This window comes from Spermophilus citellus, assembly GCF_964194105.1.
Source record: "Spermophilus citellus genome assembly, chromosome: 15".
In the NCBI taxonomy this organism is placed as follows: Eukaryota; Metazoa; Chordata; class Mammalia; order Rodentia; family Sciuridae; genus Spermophilus; species Spermophilus citellus.
In genome coordinates this window covers 91,728,322-91,745,479 of record NC_138195.1, presented here as the reverse complement: position 1 = coordinate 91,745,479, position 17,158 = coordinate 91,728,322, and the positions used below count along the sequence as shown (strand labels likewise).

General features: G+C 41.8%; 2 protein-coding genes across 7 annotated transcripts in view; one reads left to right on the top strand and one right to left on the bottom strand.

Moving 5' to 3' along the window:
• Positions 1-9,589, bottom strand: part of FANK1 (fibronectin type III and ankyrin repeat domains 1) — a 72,706-nt gene extending 63,117 nt beyond the window's left edge. The window contains exon 1 of the mRNA XM_081267975.1: positions 9,513-9,589. Coding sequence (XP_081124101.1) covers positions 9,513-9,525 — 13 coding nt within the window. The 5' untranslated portion in view covers positions 9,526-9,589. The remainder of the gene's footprint in view (positions 1-9,512) is intronic.
• The window catches only part of DHX32 (DEAH-box helicase 32 (putative)), a 54,776-nt gene continuing 45,995 nt past the window's right edge, over positions 8,378-17,158 (top strand). For 2 of the 6 annotated variants that reach the window (XM_081267972.1, XM_081267971.1), the window contains exon 1: positions 8,378-9,353. The gene's annotated coding sequence lies outside the window, so the exon portion shown is untranslated. Of the gene's footprint in view, positions 9,354-9,651; positions 9,910-17,158 lie in introns of those variants that run through there. The other 4 variants (XM_081267969.1, XM_081267970.1, XM_081267973.1 and 1 more) reach the window with 3 other exon arrangements.

Sequence of the window (17,158 nt, the reverse complement as noted above, 5' to 3'; positions counted from 1 at the left end):
CCACAATAGTTACCACCGGCACAGAATGCACACGCCATGTGCTCATGGCTTCCACCTTATATCAATGAGTTAACATCCACAATGATAGGATGTTGCCAAGCTACATATTCCTTGGTTTCCATTAATCAATAATTGTGATTAAGACATTTTAGTACAAAACATTTTCTTCTCATAAACAGGACTTCTTAGAAATATAGGCAGGGAAAAGTCAGGCCTGGTGGTACTTGCCTATAATCCAGTGACTCAACTGACAGGTACGAGGATCTTAGGCTACCCTAAGGGACTTAGTGAGACCCTGTCTCAAAATAAATAAAAATGACAGGGGGGTAGCTTGGTGTTTTACCCCTGGGTTCAATCCCCAGTACAAAAAAAGAGGGGTGGGGATAAAGGATAGACAAGAAAAAAAGAAATACAGATGAATAGATGTGTTCTACCACCACACATTACTCATTCTTTCCTTTTCTCAGTCTAGGTAGAGAACCCATTCTGTGTTAAGGTGGTAGAATCAGGAAGGTAAATGGTGAGAATAGAATAGAAGACCAAGTTCTAACACTGAAGGAGATTTTAAACATGTCACATGAAGAACATTTGGTAATTAGGTTGTTGAAAGAAACTGGTATTTTTCATTAGTGAAAGAATAAAATACATAAGATTGGTAACATGCTATGTGGAGGAGTCTGGAGAAAAAGGAACTCATGTACATCATTGCTGAAAGTGTAAACTGGTACATCCCCTGTGTGTGTGTGTGGGGGGGGGGTTGCTGTAGTTTGGATGTTTAATGTCCCCCAGAGGTCCATCTGTTAAAGACATGGTCCCCAGGGTGGCACCTGCAAACCTGCACTGGTAAACGTTCAATTTAGTGAGACAGAGTCTCAAATTTGCAATGCTCCCGTCTCAGCCTCCTGAATACCTGGGCATGCACCAGTGTGCCCAGCTAGATTTTTATTCTTTAGATATACTTTTACCCAATGTAAAATGTCAGACACAGAAAGTTCTTCACTGCAATTTTCTTTGTAAAATTGTGCTAGTATTCTGTTGCTGCTGTGGCAAATTACTACAGTTACTTAAAACACTACAGACTTTTGTTCTTACAGTTCAGGGGATCAGAAGTCCAAAATGGGTCTTGAAGGGCTAAAATCAATGCTGATTCCTTCTGCAGGCAGTAGAGGACAGTCCATTTCTGTGCTTTTCCAGCTTCTAGAGGCTTCCCACAGTTCTTGGCTCCTGACCTTGCTTCACCAACCTCTGCATCCATCTTCACAACACCTTTCTGGCTCCGGCCCTCTGCCTCCCTCTTATAAGGATGCGTGTGATGGATTACACCTGGCCCGCCTGGATAATAATGGGCTGATCTGACACTCCTAGGGTGATGGTTTTTGTTGTTAGTGCTGCTATCAGGATGGAACCCAGGCCTTGTGCATGAGCACTGAAGCACCGAGCTGTGCCCCACTCTTGTAGTTTAAAATTTTGAGATTGGTGGGTCTAAGTTGCCTGGTCTGGTCTTGAACTTACAATCCTCCCCTCAGCCACCCAAGTAGCTGGGGTTACAGGTGTACACCACTGCACCTGGTGGATGTGGGCATCTTTCACCCAGCTTCACAATGAGAACAACATGAATCTCCATCAGCTGTGGGCTGGTTAAATACATTATGATAAATTCATGCAACAAAATAGTTATTTTTTAAAAATGAGAAAACTCATTATGTACTAAATAGCAAGTGCTCCAAAACATAACATTAGGTGAAAACAGCAAAGTTCAGGGCAGATAAAAGAATGCAGTACACATAACTTGCTTGTACATATCATGTTTGATCTATCTCAGAAATGGTAAACAAACTAATAATGGCTGCAGGCTGAGGACAGGAACTGGGCAGCAGCATTGTGACATGGCTTCTCACTATACACTCCTGCAAAATTTTTGACTTTTAAAACTTGTAACTGTATAATGAAACCCATAGATCAAAAATGGGAAAGGCCAGTGTAGGCAGGAACCAGAAAGGCCAGGTTCCATGGTAAAAGGTGATATCACAAGATGGGATCAGATTTCAATGCTGCAGAACCAACTGCCCCAAAACTTAGTGGCTTCAAACAGCCAACTTTTATTATCTCTTAGATTTTGTGAAACAGATAACCAAATAGAAATATGAATAAAAGACTTGAATGGGTGCATGATGAAAGTAGCCTATGCAAATATATGGAAAAGTATGTAATATCATTGGTCATTGAGAAAAAAGTTTAAACCATGGCAAGATACTTCTGTGTATGTTTTAAACTAGCTGAATTAAGAAGGAGCAAAACCCAAGCATTGGCAAGAGTGTAGAGCAACTAAACTCTAAAGTCTCATGCAGTTCTGGCAGGACAACTTTGCAACACTGGTAACATCTACTGAAGCTGAACATGATTCAGGAGCAGTGTGTTCCACTCCTAGGGGTACACCACAGAAGGACATGTGGATGTGCATGAGAATACTCAGAGGCATTATCTGTAATAGCCCAAACTGGAAAACAACCCAAACATCTATCCTCTAAAGGACAGATAAATAAATTGTGAGATATGCTTACATATGACACTGTATAATAATGAAAGAGGCAAACCCTCTGTTCTGTGTGGCAGACTGCTGAATCTCACAGGTAAAAGTGCAATTGGAGTCTAAGTGGAGGCCTGACTCCAGGGGCCCAACAGACCAGGTCTGGCCACTCCCCTCAAACACCAAACAGAAAATCAGGAAAAGAACTCTAATTAATATGGCATGCTGGGAAGGCAGAGTTAGATCCAGCATCTCAGTTCTGTTTGGGGGCCCTGACATGAGCTTTAGTTATTTTGTGTTGCTGTTGTTCTGTTTACAACTTTGTTATTTATTTATGTGTTGTGCTGAGGATCAAACCCAGTACCTCACACGTGCTAGGCAATCGCTCCACCACTGAGCTACAGCCCCAGCCTGAGCTTTAGTTTTAAATAGAGGAGGAATTGGGGCAGGTGTGAGAGGTCTTGTTGAGCTATGGTGTGCTTGATCATTATCTTAGCTCTGGTTCTGCAAGGTGTCTCTGAAGAAGTCTTTATCACTTAGGGGCCAATTTCCATTTGTTGCTTAGGGTGTTAATCCATCAGATCTGGGATCCTGAGGGAGGAATTCATGAGATGATCACTCCTTCTTAGGGAGGCAGTCTCCTTATGGGGAAAGTATCCACTGAGTAGGGTAATGACTTCTAGGCATAACCCAAGGGGACTGAAACAGAATGTGGCAAATCCTGCCTGTCTTCAAGGAGGATGAGATCAGTTAGGTAAATTTAGGGCTAATAAACCTTGTATTACTAGTGTTTAGATGAATTCTTTGGTATGACTTCCTTAAATGATCAACCTGCCTCCATGCAGAGCTTAACAGTTCATAAAGTTAAGGAGACAGACACAAAATGAAGCAGAGAAGCCAACCTTTATCCTTCTTTCAGATACTTGCATCTGCAGGCCAAAGACTTAGAGAGTACTTTAGCAAAAGCAGATTCTCTAAGCCCATCATAAAATGTAAAGCAAAAGGTGCTAAAGGAAAAAAAAATCTACATTATTCCACTCTGTTCAAATAAAGTTCAAAAGAGGTAAAATTAATCCACCATAATAGAAATCCCAATAGCAGTTACTGGAAAAGTACAGGAAGATAATTTCTGGGGTACAAGAAATTTTCCATATTTTATCTGGGTGATGATGACATATGTTCAGTTTGCAAATGTGCATCAAACTGCATACTTAAGATGTTCTACTATATCCATAACTTCAATTAAAAAGCAAATATTGATTGCCTAGGGAGGAATATTACACTCAGTAAGTATTGAGTATATTACTCAACCTGGGCTCCATTAGTCAACTAGAGAACTAAAGTACTTGTACAAGTCTTTAGGCAGTGTACCTAATTGTCTTGGGTAAACAAGATTTGCAGATCATTTTAAAAATTAAAATTCTGTGACTGATTTTCCCATTCCTTCTTTCACTTGTAATAATGTGAATAAGGGATTCACTAGCATCTGAAGGGTGAAGATCTAATCCCTCAAGGAAATTTCTCACCAGAGAGCTGAGCATGTTAGAATAACAAAAGAACCAATAAAAAAGCAGACACAATACTGAGGGAAATTCACTTGTATTTAGGAGAGGAGGTTAAACAAAGTTACTAAGAGATGGTACTATCCAGGAGATAGACAGATGGACAGTGAGTGCATTCCAGGCAGAGGCTAGGAGACAAAAGAGGAAAATGAGATGCCCAGGAAGGGTCCCTGATGACCTGGAAGGAGAAGGGGACACAGCTAGAAGAACTGGCTCCTGTGTCTTAAAAAGGGTGTGCCTTCTATAAAAGAAGACCTGAGACATCCCCAGCATCCTCAGGATAAACATCTCCAGCTCTGCCCCTTTGAACACTCAAGCACACAACATATGTATGAGCTGTTTACACCACCTTCTGAATTTAATGAGTCATCCAGGTCATTCTTGGATGATGCTGGTGAGCACAAGCCCCTCCTTGAATCTGGTTGGCTGGTTCAGATCAGACAAGTCCTAACAGTGCTTTCCTTTGACTGTCAAGATCAAGTACAGCAAGTCAGCAGGAAGAGGTACGACCTGAGAGAATGGGGGGAAGCCAAGCTTCTGGGGACACAGCTTTAACCACCGAATCATTTTGTCCCTTCCTGGGGTGTTCACTGAGCATCAGAGGTCAGGACTGCATCAACTTTTAGTATTTTGATGGGAATTTTAAAATAGAACTGTTTAAAAGGTGATGCTTTCAAATTGCTTAAAAAAAAAAGTCCTAAACTTGACTTACAAAAATATTTCTTAATGATGAGATGTGAATTATAATCTAACTGATATAGTTAATATTCTTTAGGGACCACTTGATAAAAAAAAATTGTTACACAGATTTGTTAAATGGTTCCTGGGTGAGGTAAGAAGTTACTTTAAAATTCTGACTAGTCTCCCAGATAATTAATAAGCAAGTACTCAATGGTACTATAAAGATTTTTTTAGGTCTTATGACCTAATGGCCATTTAGTTAAAAAAAAATTAGACTACTTCACCTATTTCCTTAATCTCATGGATAAAATAAGACTCTTAAAACATCTCATTTAGATAAGAAAATGAAACACATATTTAAAGTAGACCTGACATTTATAAGCACCTGATTTAAATGAATTTTGCCCAAACATACTCCATAAGAGGCACTTCAAATTGGCACCACCATATCTGCTACAGGGTGGAAGGGCTTTCTGCTTTTTAAAAAGCACACTATGATATTGTTAAGCAAATAAAATTAGGCATCCAGCTGTCAACAGCAATGCTATTTGTTCAATCAATGTTTGATTAGGGCACATTGCCTTTAGGCAGAAGGAACAAAATGACAAGACTGTCCCTGACCTTTTCCATCACTCCACAGTCTGGTAGAGGAAGTAGATTTTAAAAAAAAATAACAAAATAATTACAAATTGTAATTACTGCTCTGAAGGGAAAAGCACAAACTGGAAGTAGTGGACACGCCTGTCGTCTTAGCCACTCTGGAAGATACAGTAGGAGGATCATAAATTCAAGGTCAATATGGGAAACTTAGTGAGACTTTCCTAAAAATAAAGAAAAAAAACAGAGTAGGGATATAGCTCAGTGAGACAGCACCCCTGGATTCAATCCCCAGGAGAGAGAGACGAGGAAGAGGTGTGTGAAGAGAGAAAAATAACATAAGGGACAGGGCACTAACTACTTTAGGGAGTCAGGAGAGGACTCCATAAGGAAGTGACATTTAAACACAGCCTGAAGGACATAAGGAGTCATACCAACTACAGAAAGAGGGAATAACATTGCTGGCAGAGGGTAAAGTCCTGAAAGGAGTTTGGTCTGCTTGAGTGATTAGAAGGAGGATGATATCTCTAGGATCCAAAATGTACTAAGTTTGAAGAGGGGACTATGTCAGGATAAGAATTTGAGAGGGTTTTTGGGCAAAGGAGTGAGGGACACAGTCTGATATATATCTTGGAAAAGTAACTCTGGCTTCCAGATGGAGCACCAGTGGGAGCAGGGGAGAGGAAATGCAGAAATCAGAAAGCCTATAATCTTGTTTAAGTGAGATAGTGACTTGGGGTGTCTAGTGGGAAGGACAGAAAGGAGCACATTCAGGGTATTCTTAGAAGGTGAAAAAAACAGACATGGAGGTGGAAAAAGTGTGGGTGTGAGGGATGGTGAGTGAACCCAAGGAGGAGGAGGATTCAGATTTCAGGCTGGTGTAGCTGAGAAATTGGGGAAGACCAGTGGAGAAACACATTTAGAGAAAGAAGTCCATTCATTTAAGTGTATGCACCAGTCCCCTAGTGACTAGAATAATCTAGATCTCCATTTAGCATTTCTTTTAAAAGATTGATATGTAGCAGAAAACTACTACCTAAATCAGGCCTAGGTGCACATGTGTGTATATCTGTGTGTATAAAAATATATATTAAGAAATATTTATGGGCTGGGGATGTGGCTCAAGCGGTGGCGCGCTCGCCTGGCATGCGTGCGGCCCGGGTTCGATCCTCAGCACCACATACAAACAAAGATGTTGTGTCTGCCAAAAACTAAATAATAAATATTAAAAATTCTCCCTCTCTCCCTCCTCTCTCTCTTTAAAAAAAAGAAATATTTATATATAAAGGATATATATTATATACATATATAGAGAGTCAATCTGACATAATCAACCAAATTTGTAATTGACCTGGACGGTTTGGGGATCAGGAGCTAAGAGGTCTTATCTCAATGATATAGTTTTTACCAGATTGTGTTTTTTTTAGGTTTGTCTGTTTATTTACTTTGTATTTATATTTGGTGTAAAGAACCCTAGAGCCTTGGTATTGTCACTCACTATGAAATCAGAGATAGTACTGTTGCAAAAAAAAGTGCCTTTTCCATGTTATTTTATGCATGGGTTATCTTTCCAATAGTGCAATTAGTTTAGGAAAAGAACAATTAAAGATGGAACAGTGAAAACCAAGTGCCCAGTCCAAGGTTACAAACTATTTGATTCGTCCTTTCCCTAAGGAATCATTTCTAGGCTCATTGACCAGTCATTATTCTGTAGAACAGTGGCAGCCCCTGTATTCCTTTGTTTATTCCCACAGCAAAATTTGGCTCTGGGGTTTGAAGAGTTTATGTTTATTGGATTTTAATGACTTAGTTAACAAAAGTCATTCCTAAAAGTAATGGAAAATCAAGGGTGTGGAAACAGAATGGATGTGACTGGCTTCAGGGTTATCTCTAGCATTTCCTTGGTGTCTTTAAGTGATTCATCCTGAAAAGCAATTAAGAAGGATCTTTCCTCTTCATCAATTTACTAATGGTACATTCAACTACTATTATAAAATGTTATTTGAAACCCTCAATAACTAAAGGTTCTATGTAAACGCCAACCTTAAAAATATGTTCCATGAGGCAAGTATAATAATGTATTGCTAATGTAATAACAGTACAATTATAGTATAATTGTAATCATGTTCACAGTGCTTCCATTATCTTTGACAGAATGAAATAACTTCAGTCTCAGGTAGAATCTAGTTGGATATAAACAGTGAAGTTAAAAGGGACATTAGAGATAATTTAATATTGTCCTTTTAAATAATTTACTGTGAAAGACTTAGTAAATATTTACCCCAAATGGTATTTATTAGACTGTGAAAGAATTTCCTAAGGTAAGTGGTGGTTATTTGAATTATTTGAAATTAAATTAATTAGCATTAAAATATGTGAAAAGGAATAAATCTAGCCATTTCCTAGGCATAAATTACTTAACAAGGGCTGGAAATGTAGCTCAGTGGTAAAGGACCCCTGGGTTCAATCCCCAGTACCAAAATAAATAAATATTTTCCACCTAAAAATTCCATGAAATCAGATAATACTGTGTACTTCATATCTGAATTAAATTTCTCATATAATTTTACAAAGCCTTCCTGATCTGTATCCTGCTCACTTTTCCAGCATCACCACTCCCTCCTCCCAGCATCCAATCCTTTTTTTTTTTTTTTCTCTTCTCTCAACCAACACTCCTCCACCCCTCAGGCACCCCCAAAGCTGCAGCTCTACTAATCTCCCTACTCTGAGTTTCCAAGCCCTGCTACTCTCTCAGGTCTCAGGGTCTCTCTATGCACAAGGGATTTCCTCTGTCTGGACTCCCTTTCCCTCATTCTGCAAGCCTGGTTTTGCTTCCTACAGGGAGCCTTCTGTTCATCTCAGACCCCAGTAGTTCTTGAGCAAGTCTCTGCTTAGTTTTCCTGTGATGATCATTCAATCCCCAATCCTAAAATAGAGATGTATCTTATTAGGAACTATGCATGAATGAATGGATAAACACAGTGAGCACTGGAGATTTTGAGACTTATAGTTTGCACGTTTAAACAGTAACATAAACCTGAAGAAATAAGGCTGCTCTTTTTAAAGTCAATTTCATTTCAAATTATTTTCTTCTCCAAGGAGAGAAGCCTAGCATCTGTTTTGACAGAGAAAAATGTTAGCATTGCTTATGCTTAACTTCCTTCAGTACGTTAGATACAATGTAGAATTCAAAAAGTTACAAATGTAATATTGTATAAAAATCCTATCAACTCTAGCAGCCATAACTCCCAACTTGTAAGCTTTCTCCTTAGCAAATGAGTTAAAAGAAAGGAAAAGGTTTTTAAAACTTTCTTATTGGAAATAAACGACCCTTTAAAAATATCAGCATAGCCCCCAAAGAATTTTAGATTTGGTCTGAATACTTAATTTCTGTAATTGTTCAAGAAAAGAAGACTTGGTTTTGAGAGTCAAACTGCATTTTTGTATAAAGGTTTAAGATCTTTCTGATCTCCATTTAAAACACTGCCAATTTTCTAAGAACAAAAAGGACAATAAAACCGCTGGGCCAGGACAAGGAAAGACCTGCATAGGACAAAGTCCCTGAAAGGTTGCAGGGGGTGGGGGGGACAATAAAGCAATAGTTCTGTTAGATCTGACAACTGCAAACTGTACACATTTGGCCATACATCAAATATTGTGGGGAAACAGAACGAGAAAATAAATAGGAAGGAAGGAAGGAAGGAGGGAAGGAAGGAAGGAGGGAGGGAAGGAAGGAAGGAGGGAGGGAGGAAGGAAGGAAGGGAGGGAGGGAGGGAGGGAGGGAGGGAGGCACAAAAATTTGCGAGTCTTATCTCGTAAACTTGTAACAAAACACCAGTGTGCTTGGGGACCGCTCGGTCCCTCTCCTTTCAGGGCAGACCCGGGTGGCGGATCGCGGCTCCGTGGTGAACTCGCGGCCCAGCCCCGCACGCCGGGCAGCTGGCCTTCGGGAAGGAGGACGGGCTTCCTAACCATCCGCTGAACCGGTGACTGGGGCAGGGGGGGACCACAGCGCGAGGCCTGCGGGGTTCACACCGGCGCTCTCCCGAGCTCGGGCCGACGCCGCGGCCCCGCCGACTCAGCCCTCGGCCCGCAGCGCAGGCGCCGGCCGCCCCGCGCCCCGCCCGCCGCCCCGGCGCCCTTACTCTGGGGCTCCATGCTCAGCTGCTTTCGGGCCCCACGGGCGGAGCCCCGGCGCCACCGCCCTCCTAACTCCTCTCCTCCGCGGCCGGCGTCGCGCGGGTTGCCGTGACAACCCGGGGCTGGGGCGGGGCCAGAAGGACGGCGAGAGGGAGGGACCAAAAGCCGCGAGGGAACGCTGGCGAGCGCGCGTCGCCGGGGGCACCGAGCGAAGTGGCGGCCGGGTCGCTGGCGGACGTCGCTGTCCCTGAGGCCTGGTCGCGTGGCTGCGTCTCCCGGGCGCCCGCGCCTGCCCGTCGCAGTCCCCGGCCAGGCGTCGGCCACGATCGCCCGAGCACCGGGTGACCGGCCCCCCGCGGGAAGGCGCTGGCGGCCCGGCTCCGGGATCGGCGGCCGCTGCAGGTAAAGGCGCGGCGCGCGGCGGGAGGGGCGGGCCGAGCGGCGGCGGCGGCGGCGGCGGCGGCGGCGGCGGCGCACCTGTTGCCCGCCCGCGCCCGCCGTCGGCCGCCGCCCCGCCGAGCCCCGCGACGCCCCGCGACACCCCGCGGGCCCTGCTGGCGGGGCGGCCGGGGCGCGGCCCTGGCGGGCGGCGGGGCGGCGCGTGCACGCCCGGGATCGGCGCGCCGCCTGCCGTGTCATTCGCCCCGCGCCGGCCGCGGGCCCCGAGCTGGCGCGGCGCGGCCCGGGGCGCGCTCGTCCCGCCCCCGAGGTGCTGAATCAGCCCACAGGTGGCGCCGCAGCCGCACCCCGCACCCCGCACCCTGCACCGTCGGCGCTCGCGGCGCGGCGCTGGGAGGCGAGCCGGGTGTCGTGGTGGGGAAGCTGGGAGCCTTGCGGGGTAGGGAAGCCGGCCGGGAGGGGGAAGGCGAGCTGCAGGACTGATGCCCAACTCGGCCTGGAGGGGACTGGAGGAGACAGCAGCTCCACCCGTTCTCACCGCCGCTGCAGACAGTGTTTGAGGGAAATGGGCTTCGGGGGTCATGAAAATGATTATTCATCTTTGCCACTAGAGAGATGTCCGCTTCATGGTGACAGGGTCACCAAGAAGAATCACTTAAATGGGGAATCATGCAAAGGTTAATTGAAGGAAAAGGAAACAATGGGCATTTATTATATTTTGCTAAATTAGGCTTTCCCCCTCTCAAACTGTACGGGACTTTTTCCAGATTAATTGTCCAAACAAAAAGGTTTATGTATGTTGACAAGCAGCGTGATTTATTCAGAACTCATAATCCGTGATCTAAAGTACGTGTAAGTAATAACTTCAGGTTGAATAAATCATGTCTCTCTAACTACTTGCTCTGACATTTAAAGAATGGGGGGAGGAGTTTGGTTTTAGACAGTATCTATGATTAGTAGTACTTCTGTATGATGTTCCTCAAGATCTAGTTTTCATAAGCAAAATCACCCAAGTGACCTTCTCACCCAAGATACAAACATAGTGATGCTCATCAGTAATATAACAAAGTGTCAAGATTTAAAAACTGGCATTATTGACGGAAAAAAAAAAAAAGTAAGGTTAAATCTTCCTAAACAGTAAGACTAGGCAGTTGTATTTTTTAAAAGAGAAAAAAGAAACAGCATTGCAGATTTCCCTGCTAAGGCAACAAGGACTCTATTTGGTAGTTACACCTGGATTTCAAGGTTAGAAAATGGGGATATGTACTAGTAATGTATTTTGTAGTGGTTTACAAGAATTATTTTTTATTTCTTGAAGTTGAATTGGAAGAAGTCTTATTCATCAAATGAAGACAACTGTGAAAAGCAACATTTGATTTTAGGGCTTGGTGCACTTAGGAAAGAAAAGGCTGGTTAGAAGGTAGAAGGGGAAAGGAAGAGGCACTGAAATGTCCACAGCATGGACAATTTTCAGAATCAATCTTTCATTCCAGCATCTTGTACAGTGTTTGTTAATGAATAAGAGCCTCAGAGAAACAGCTTCCCATATAGAGATAAGGAAAAACAATGAAGTCCTATGGGGGGTTGTTTGTGTGAGTTTCCAAGCTCATCTCTGCATAAAATAGTTACATTGCTATTCACTTCTCTGATGATTAACTAAATGTAGCAAACTGAAGAAGGAATAACAAGGTAGCAATAAAGAAACAGTGGTAGCCTTTCTTTTTCTTACCTCTTGGTCATATCAGAACTTAAAAATAACTGGTGGGAAGTTAATTTAATGTAAATAGAATGACAAAAATTATAGCAAAGGAATGTGTTCGTTCTGTCTTTATCATAAACTGAGGGAAGTTTTTCTTTGCTCTTCTGTTGGTGTTGAGAGTTTTGTTTGGTTTTGTTTTTCGTTTTTTTTTTTTTTTTACCAGAGTAAGGATATTCTTTCTTCTCTCTATTTTACTTTCTGAAACTCATAAGGAGTTCAGTCAAAGATGGAATACAGTGAAAATTCCACTTAGGGCACATTTTCTCCTTGTTCCACAAACCTGTCTTGGACTGTACTGTTGTACTCACAGAAATGCCCATCTTCTTCACCCTTTTCTGCTCATCATATAATCCTGTTGCAGGAATATGTTGTCTTCCCACAACCCCCAGAGTCTTCCAGAGTATGGCCAACACCCACTAAATGCACTTCTCTTCCCCACTGGGATGCTACATAATTTAGCACTTAGTTCTGTATTATATTATACTGTCTTGTAGATTTTTTTTTTTTGTTTGGTGTTTATGAATCTTGTACCTCTGATTAGATTAAGCCTGTTTGGAGCAAGACTTCTGTATTCCTTTTAACACATAGTGGGCTTTATTGGATACCTGATAATTTGAGTAGGATAGTAATAGGACAAGTCTTTAGTCAAGGATGATCATTAATTTCTAGCTATGTTACCTTGGGAAAGGCAGGAACTTTTATTTGATCATCAATAACATAAAGTGGTTGTCTAACAGTCTAGCTGTAAAGAATCGAGATAAATATGGTTATAGATATGAATGATAATATTTGTATATTGTAAAGAACTTTTCTTATGTGAAAGATTATTACTGATTCAGACACAGAACAAACATGTATTGAGCATTCACAGTGTATAGGTATTCCTCACTCCTGGGCTTGCTTTTTATAAAGGGTGAATAGGACATGCCCAAGTGGATTTTCTGTGAGGACAGGAGGGCTTCTGAGGCAGAGGAATAGCTTGGGCAAGAGTAGGAGGAAAAGAGAGCAGCCGTTGGCAGCAGGTCACTGTGGCTGAAGCAGAGTGTTCTTCGTGTACATTATAACAGAGTGGGAGGAAGTGAAGCTGGAGAGACAAATAGACCAAAAAGAATATAAGGACTGTGGGCTTTTTTTCCTAAAGGTCAAGAGGATTTGGGTCGGTGACATGATCAGTTTGCATTTGAAAAGGATTATAGTTGGTGAAGAACCAAAATTAGAGACAGGAAAAAAAAATTGGGAGATTTTTTGAGTAATTTAGTGAGGAGATGATAAGAATTGAGATTGAGGTGGTGGGAATGGGGGGCTCTGTGAGGGCCAGAATTGGCAGGTTTGGTGATAGAGGGGCTGAATACAGAGAGGCCAGGGTGATGCCTAGTGTTTGATTTGGTGGGTTCTTCTATTTATTGAAGTCTGGAACACAAAAGAAGAAATATTCTTTTTAAGAAACAGGGTGGATGCTGAATTCAGTTTTGAATCTGAACATCTGCCAGGCCTGACTTTTGCATGGGGCTCTCTGGTAGGCCAAGCCCAATCTGTGAGCCTGAATCAAAGATCTGAGACAGAGGCTATCGGATTAAATATTCTGTCATTGAAGTTGAAATGTGAATGATTTTCTCCAGGGAAATTATATGGAATGAGAAGAGAATCAAGAATGGAACTCTGAGCAACTAAGAACAGAACAGGAAGGAAGAGCATGAGGGAAAGACTAACAGTAAACAAAGACGAATGGGGGGAGAGAAAGGGAGAGAGAAGGGAAAGCATATGGAAATGGTAGGAGACCTTCAATGATACACAAAATTATAAGAGGTTGTGAGGGGCAAGGGGGAGGGAAAAAATAAGGGGAGAGAATCGAACAACAGCAGAGGAGGTAGAGAAGGAAGATGGGAGGGGAGGGGAGGGGAGGGGGGATAGTAGGGGATAGAAATGGTAGCAGAATACAACAGTCACTAATATGCCATTATGTAAAAATGTGAGTGTGTAACCGATGTGATTCTGCAATTTGTATTTGGGGTAAAAATGGGAGTTCAAAACCCAATTGAGTCAAATGTATGAAAGATGATATATCATGAGCTCTGTAATGTTTTGAACAATCAATAAAAAAAAAAAAAAAAAAAGAATGGAACTCTGGGGTACAGACATTCACACTGGAGGAGGATAGCTGGTAGTGGAAGAGCCCAAGAGACTAAAGGAGAGTAGCCAAAAAAGCAAACTGAAAATCTAGAAAGATTGATAAAAGACCCCCAACTTTTTGTGCATGCACATGCTGGAGATTGAACCCAGGGGCACTCACCCATTGAGCCACACTCCCCAGCCCTTTTTAAATTTTTTTTTAGTTTGAGACAGGATCTCACTAAGTTGCTTAAGGCCTCACTAAGTTGCTGAGACTGACTTTAAACTTGTGATCCTCCTGCCTCAGCCTCCCAAGTAGCTGGGATTACAGGCATGTGCCACCATGCCTGGCAAGAGCCCTTACTCTTTTTTTTTTTTTTTTTTTTTTTTTAAAGAGAGAGTGAGAGAGGGGAGAGAGAGAGAGAGAATTTTTAATATTTATTTTTTAGTTCTCGGCGGACACAACATCTTTGTTGGTATGTGGTGCTGAGGATCGAACCCGGGCCGCACACATGCGAGGCGAGCGCGCTACCGCTTGAGCCACATCCCCAGCCCCAAGAGCCCTTACTCTTGAGGAGTTCATGTTTGATATTCCCTGATGCACATCATAGTTCATCAACTATTTTATTAAAGTTAATATAATAGGACTATCCTTTACTTTGTTAACAGCACAGAAGTTTCCTTATGTTTATCGATTTTTCACAGACTCCATTTAGGGCAATAATTCATATAAAATGTAACTTCAGAAGTTAACAGTAGTGATACTGCAAACAAATACTGTGGGTTTTTTTTTTTTTTTGTTTTGTTTTGTTTTATTTTTAAGATGGCTAAAAGTTAACTTAGTAAATGTCAGAGGTAAAATAAATATGTCCACTTCCTTAGAAAGTCTGGTGATACTCTGTTCTTTGGATCTTAGTTTGTTGTATCTTACTCATTCACTCAAATATCTAACTAGACTAGCTTAAATAAGCCAAGTCAATATTTTAGCATATTGCATTAACTATACTTTTACTGAGAGTAAACTAGCTTTTTAAAATGTTATGCAATCAAGAAATCATAAAATATTATTGAAAAGCACTGAATATCCCATTTATTTGAACTTCTAACTAAACCTCTGACTCACAAACTTAATTGTGGAGAGAGGCATATTATTATGATACATAAGCATTGCCTGAGCTTGGGAGGTCTTTCTGTATCTGAGTCTAAATATTTTTAAAGTACTATTAGAATATATAATTCTTCAAATTATTGAAGTAATATTGAATTAAAAATGAATAGTTTCTTTAATTTTTTTTTTTTTAGTTGTAGGTAGACTCACAATATCTTTATTTCACTTTTATGTAATGCTGAGGATCAAACCCAGTGCTGCCTTACATGTGTTAGGCGAGCACTCTACCACTGAGTCACAACCCCAGCCCAAAAGTGAATAATTGTTGGAGTGTTATTTAAACACCTGAGCCAGGCTTAGTTGTGCATGCCTGTAATCCCAATGGCTTTGGAGGCTGAGGCAGGAGAATCTCAAGTTCAAAGTGGCCTCAGCAACTTAGCAAGGTCCTGAGTAATTTGAGAAGATCCTATCTCAAAAGAAAATATAAAAAGGGATGGGGATGTGGCTCAGTGGTTAAGTACCCTTGGGTTCAATCCCTGTAAATTCCCCCCACCAAAAAAAAAAAAAAAAAAAATCTGATTACTTGAAGTCAAAATAAGGTAAATTTATTAGAGGTCTAGAAATAAGGTTTTGAAAATAACTTTTGAATTTTGACCTTATGTTTTCTAGCAAGATTTTAAATAGATGTTGAAAAACAAGTATGATATCTTTGGGGGAATTTGAGCCTTTTAAAACTGAGGCAAACAAAGTGGCTTTCCAAGTCTTGGTAATGATTAAGTCCATTGTTTCCAGTAAGGCACACCATGCTCAAAAGACAGAGTTCACATATTAAGCTGGCACAGTGCCTCACCCCTGAAGTCCCAGCCAATGCAGAAGAATTACAAGTTTCAGGCCATTTCAGGCAACATAGTGAGACCCCCATCTCAAAATAAAAAGGATTGGGGGTGTAGCTCAATGACAGAGCACCTATGGGCTCAATCCCCAGTACCAAAAAAAAAAAAAAAAAAAAAAAAGTTCACATATTAAATATCTGACTAACTTTACCTGGACCATTAGAGCAGTGTTGTTAAAACACATCAAAAAGATTTACAGATCTGTCTTCAGCATGTTCTTCTGTCTTATGCTGCCTGACATCTCCCACAGTGTCAAGATTTCTTCAACCCACGGTGGTGCAACACGACCCCATTGTCTTTAGTGAGGTCAGGCAGCAACATGGTTATTGGTGAAACTCGTGCTATGCACATAGCTTGGGTCACACCAGAACAAGACTACCTGACTTCAGCCACGTGCTCTGTCACAGACGAGCTGCTAGAAGTTGAATAAATTAGACAAAACCCGGAAGGTTTAAATTTCCTCATTTGAAAAATAGAAATAATAAAGTAAACCCTTGTGGGGTTTAAGAGTTTAAATGAAATAATCCATATAAAGTACTTAATTGCTTAGCATAGCATCTAGCATGCAGGAAGCAGGGTCTAAATGCCAATCAGTAGAATTATTGTCATTAGTCCAATATCAGTGGCAGTATGCAACCATGCTTCCCAGGGGTTTGCAGACCAGTGCCAGGCCACAGCCTTACTGTTGGTACCTGAATGACAACAAGCCATGTCACTAAACATTCTGTGTACTCCAGCTGCCTTTTTTTTTTTTTTTTTTTTTTTTTTGGTATTGAGATTGAACCCAGGGGTACGGAGCTCTACCACTGAGCTCCACCCCCAGATCTTTATATTTTGGGGGACTGGGTCTCACTAAGTTACCCAGACTGGCCTCAGACTTGTTATCCTCCTGCCCCAACCTCCAGAATCACTGGGATGGAAGGTATGTGGCTCAGCTGACTTTTCTGATAACAAGGGTTTTTTTCACTGAAGGAAGCCATGAGCTGTTTTACATCCCGGTGAAGGCTCCCTGTCTCCCTCACTGCACTTTGAGTGGAATTTCCATGGAATATTGGACCCATGATCCCATCCTCCAAAAACTAAATCCTTTTATTCTGGAAGACAGTTACTGTTCACTTGTAATGCCTCATTGACCTTCTCTTTTCTAAACCTTATCATTATGGATTGTAAATATATTGCCTATTCGTTAGCAAATATTTATTGATCATATAGTCTGTGCAGAGCCTTATGTCTAATTTTGTAGGAGTTGCAGAGCTGGCCTAGAAATTCATCTTCCTTTCAGGAAGACTCCCATAAACCAGGCCAAGAGGAAGATGTGAAAATCTGGATACATGTATGGAGTCCATGCAGTGTTTGCAGTAGTTTTACAGCTTGGTTCCAAAG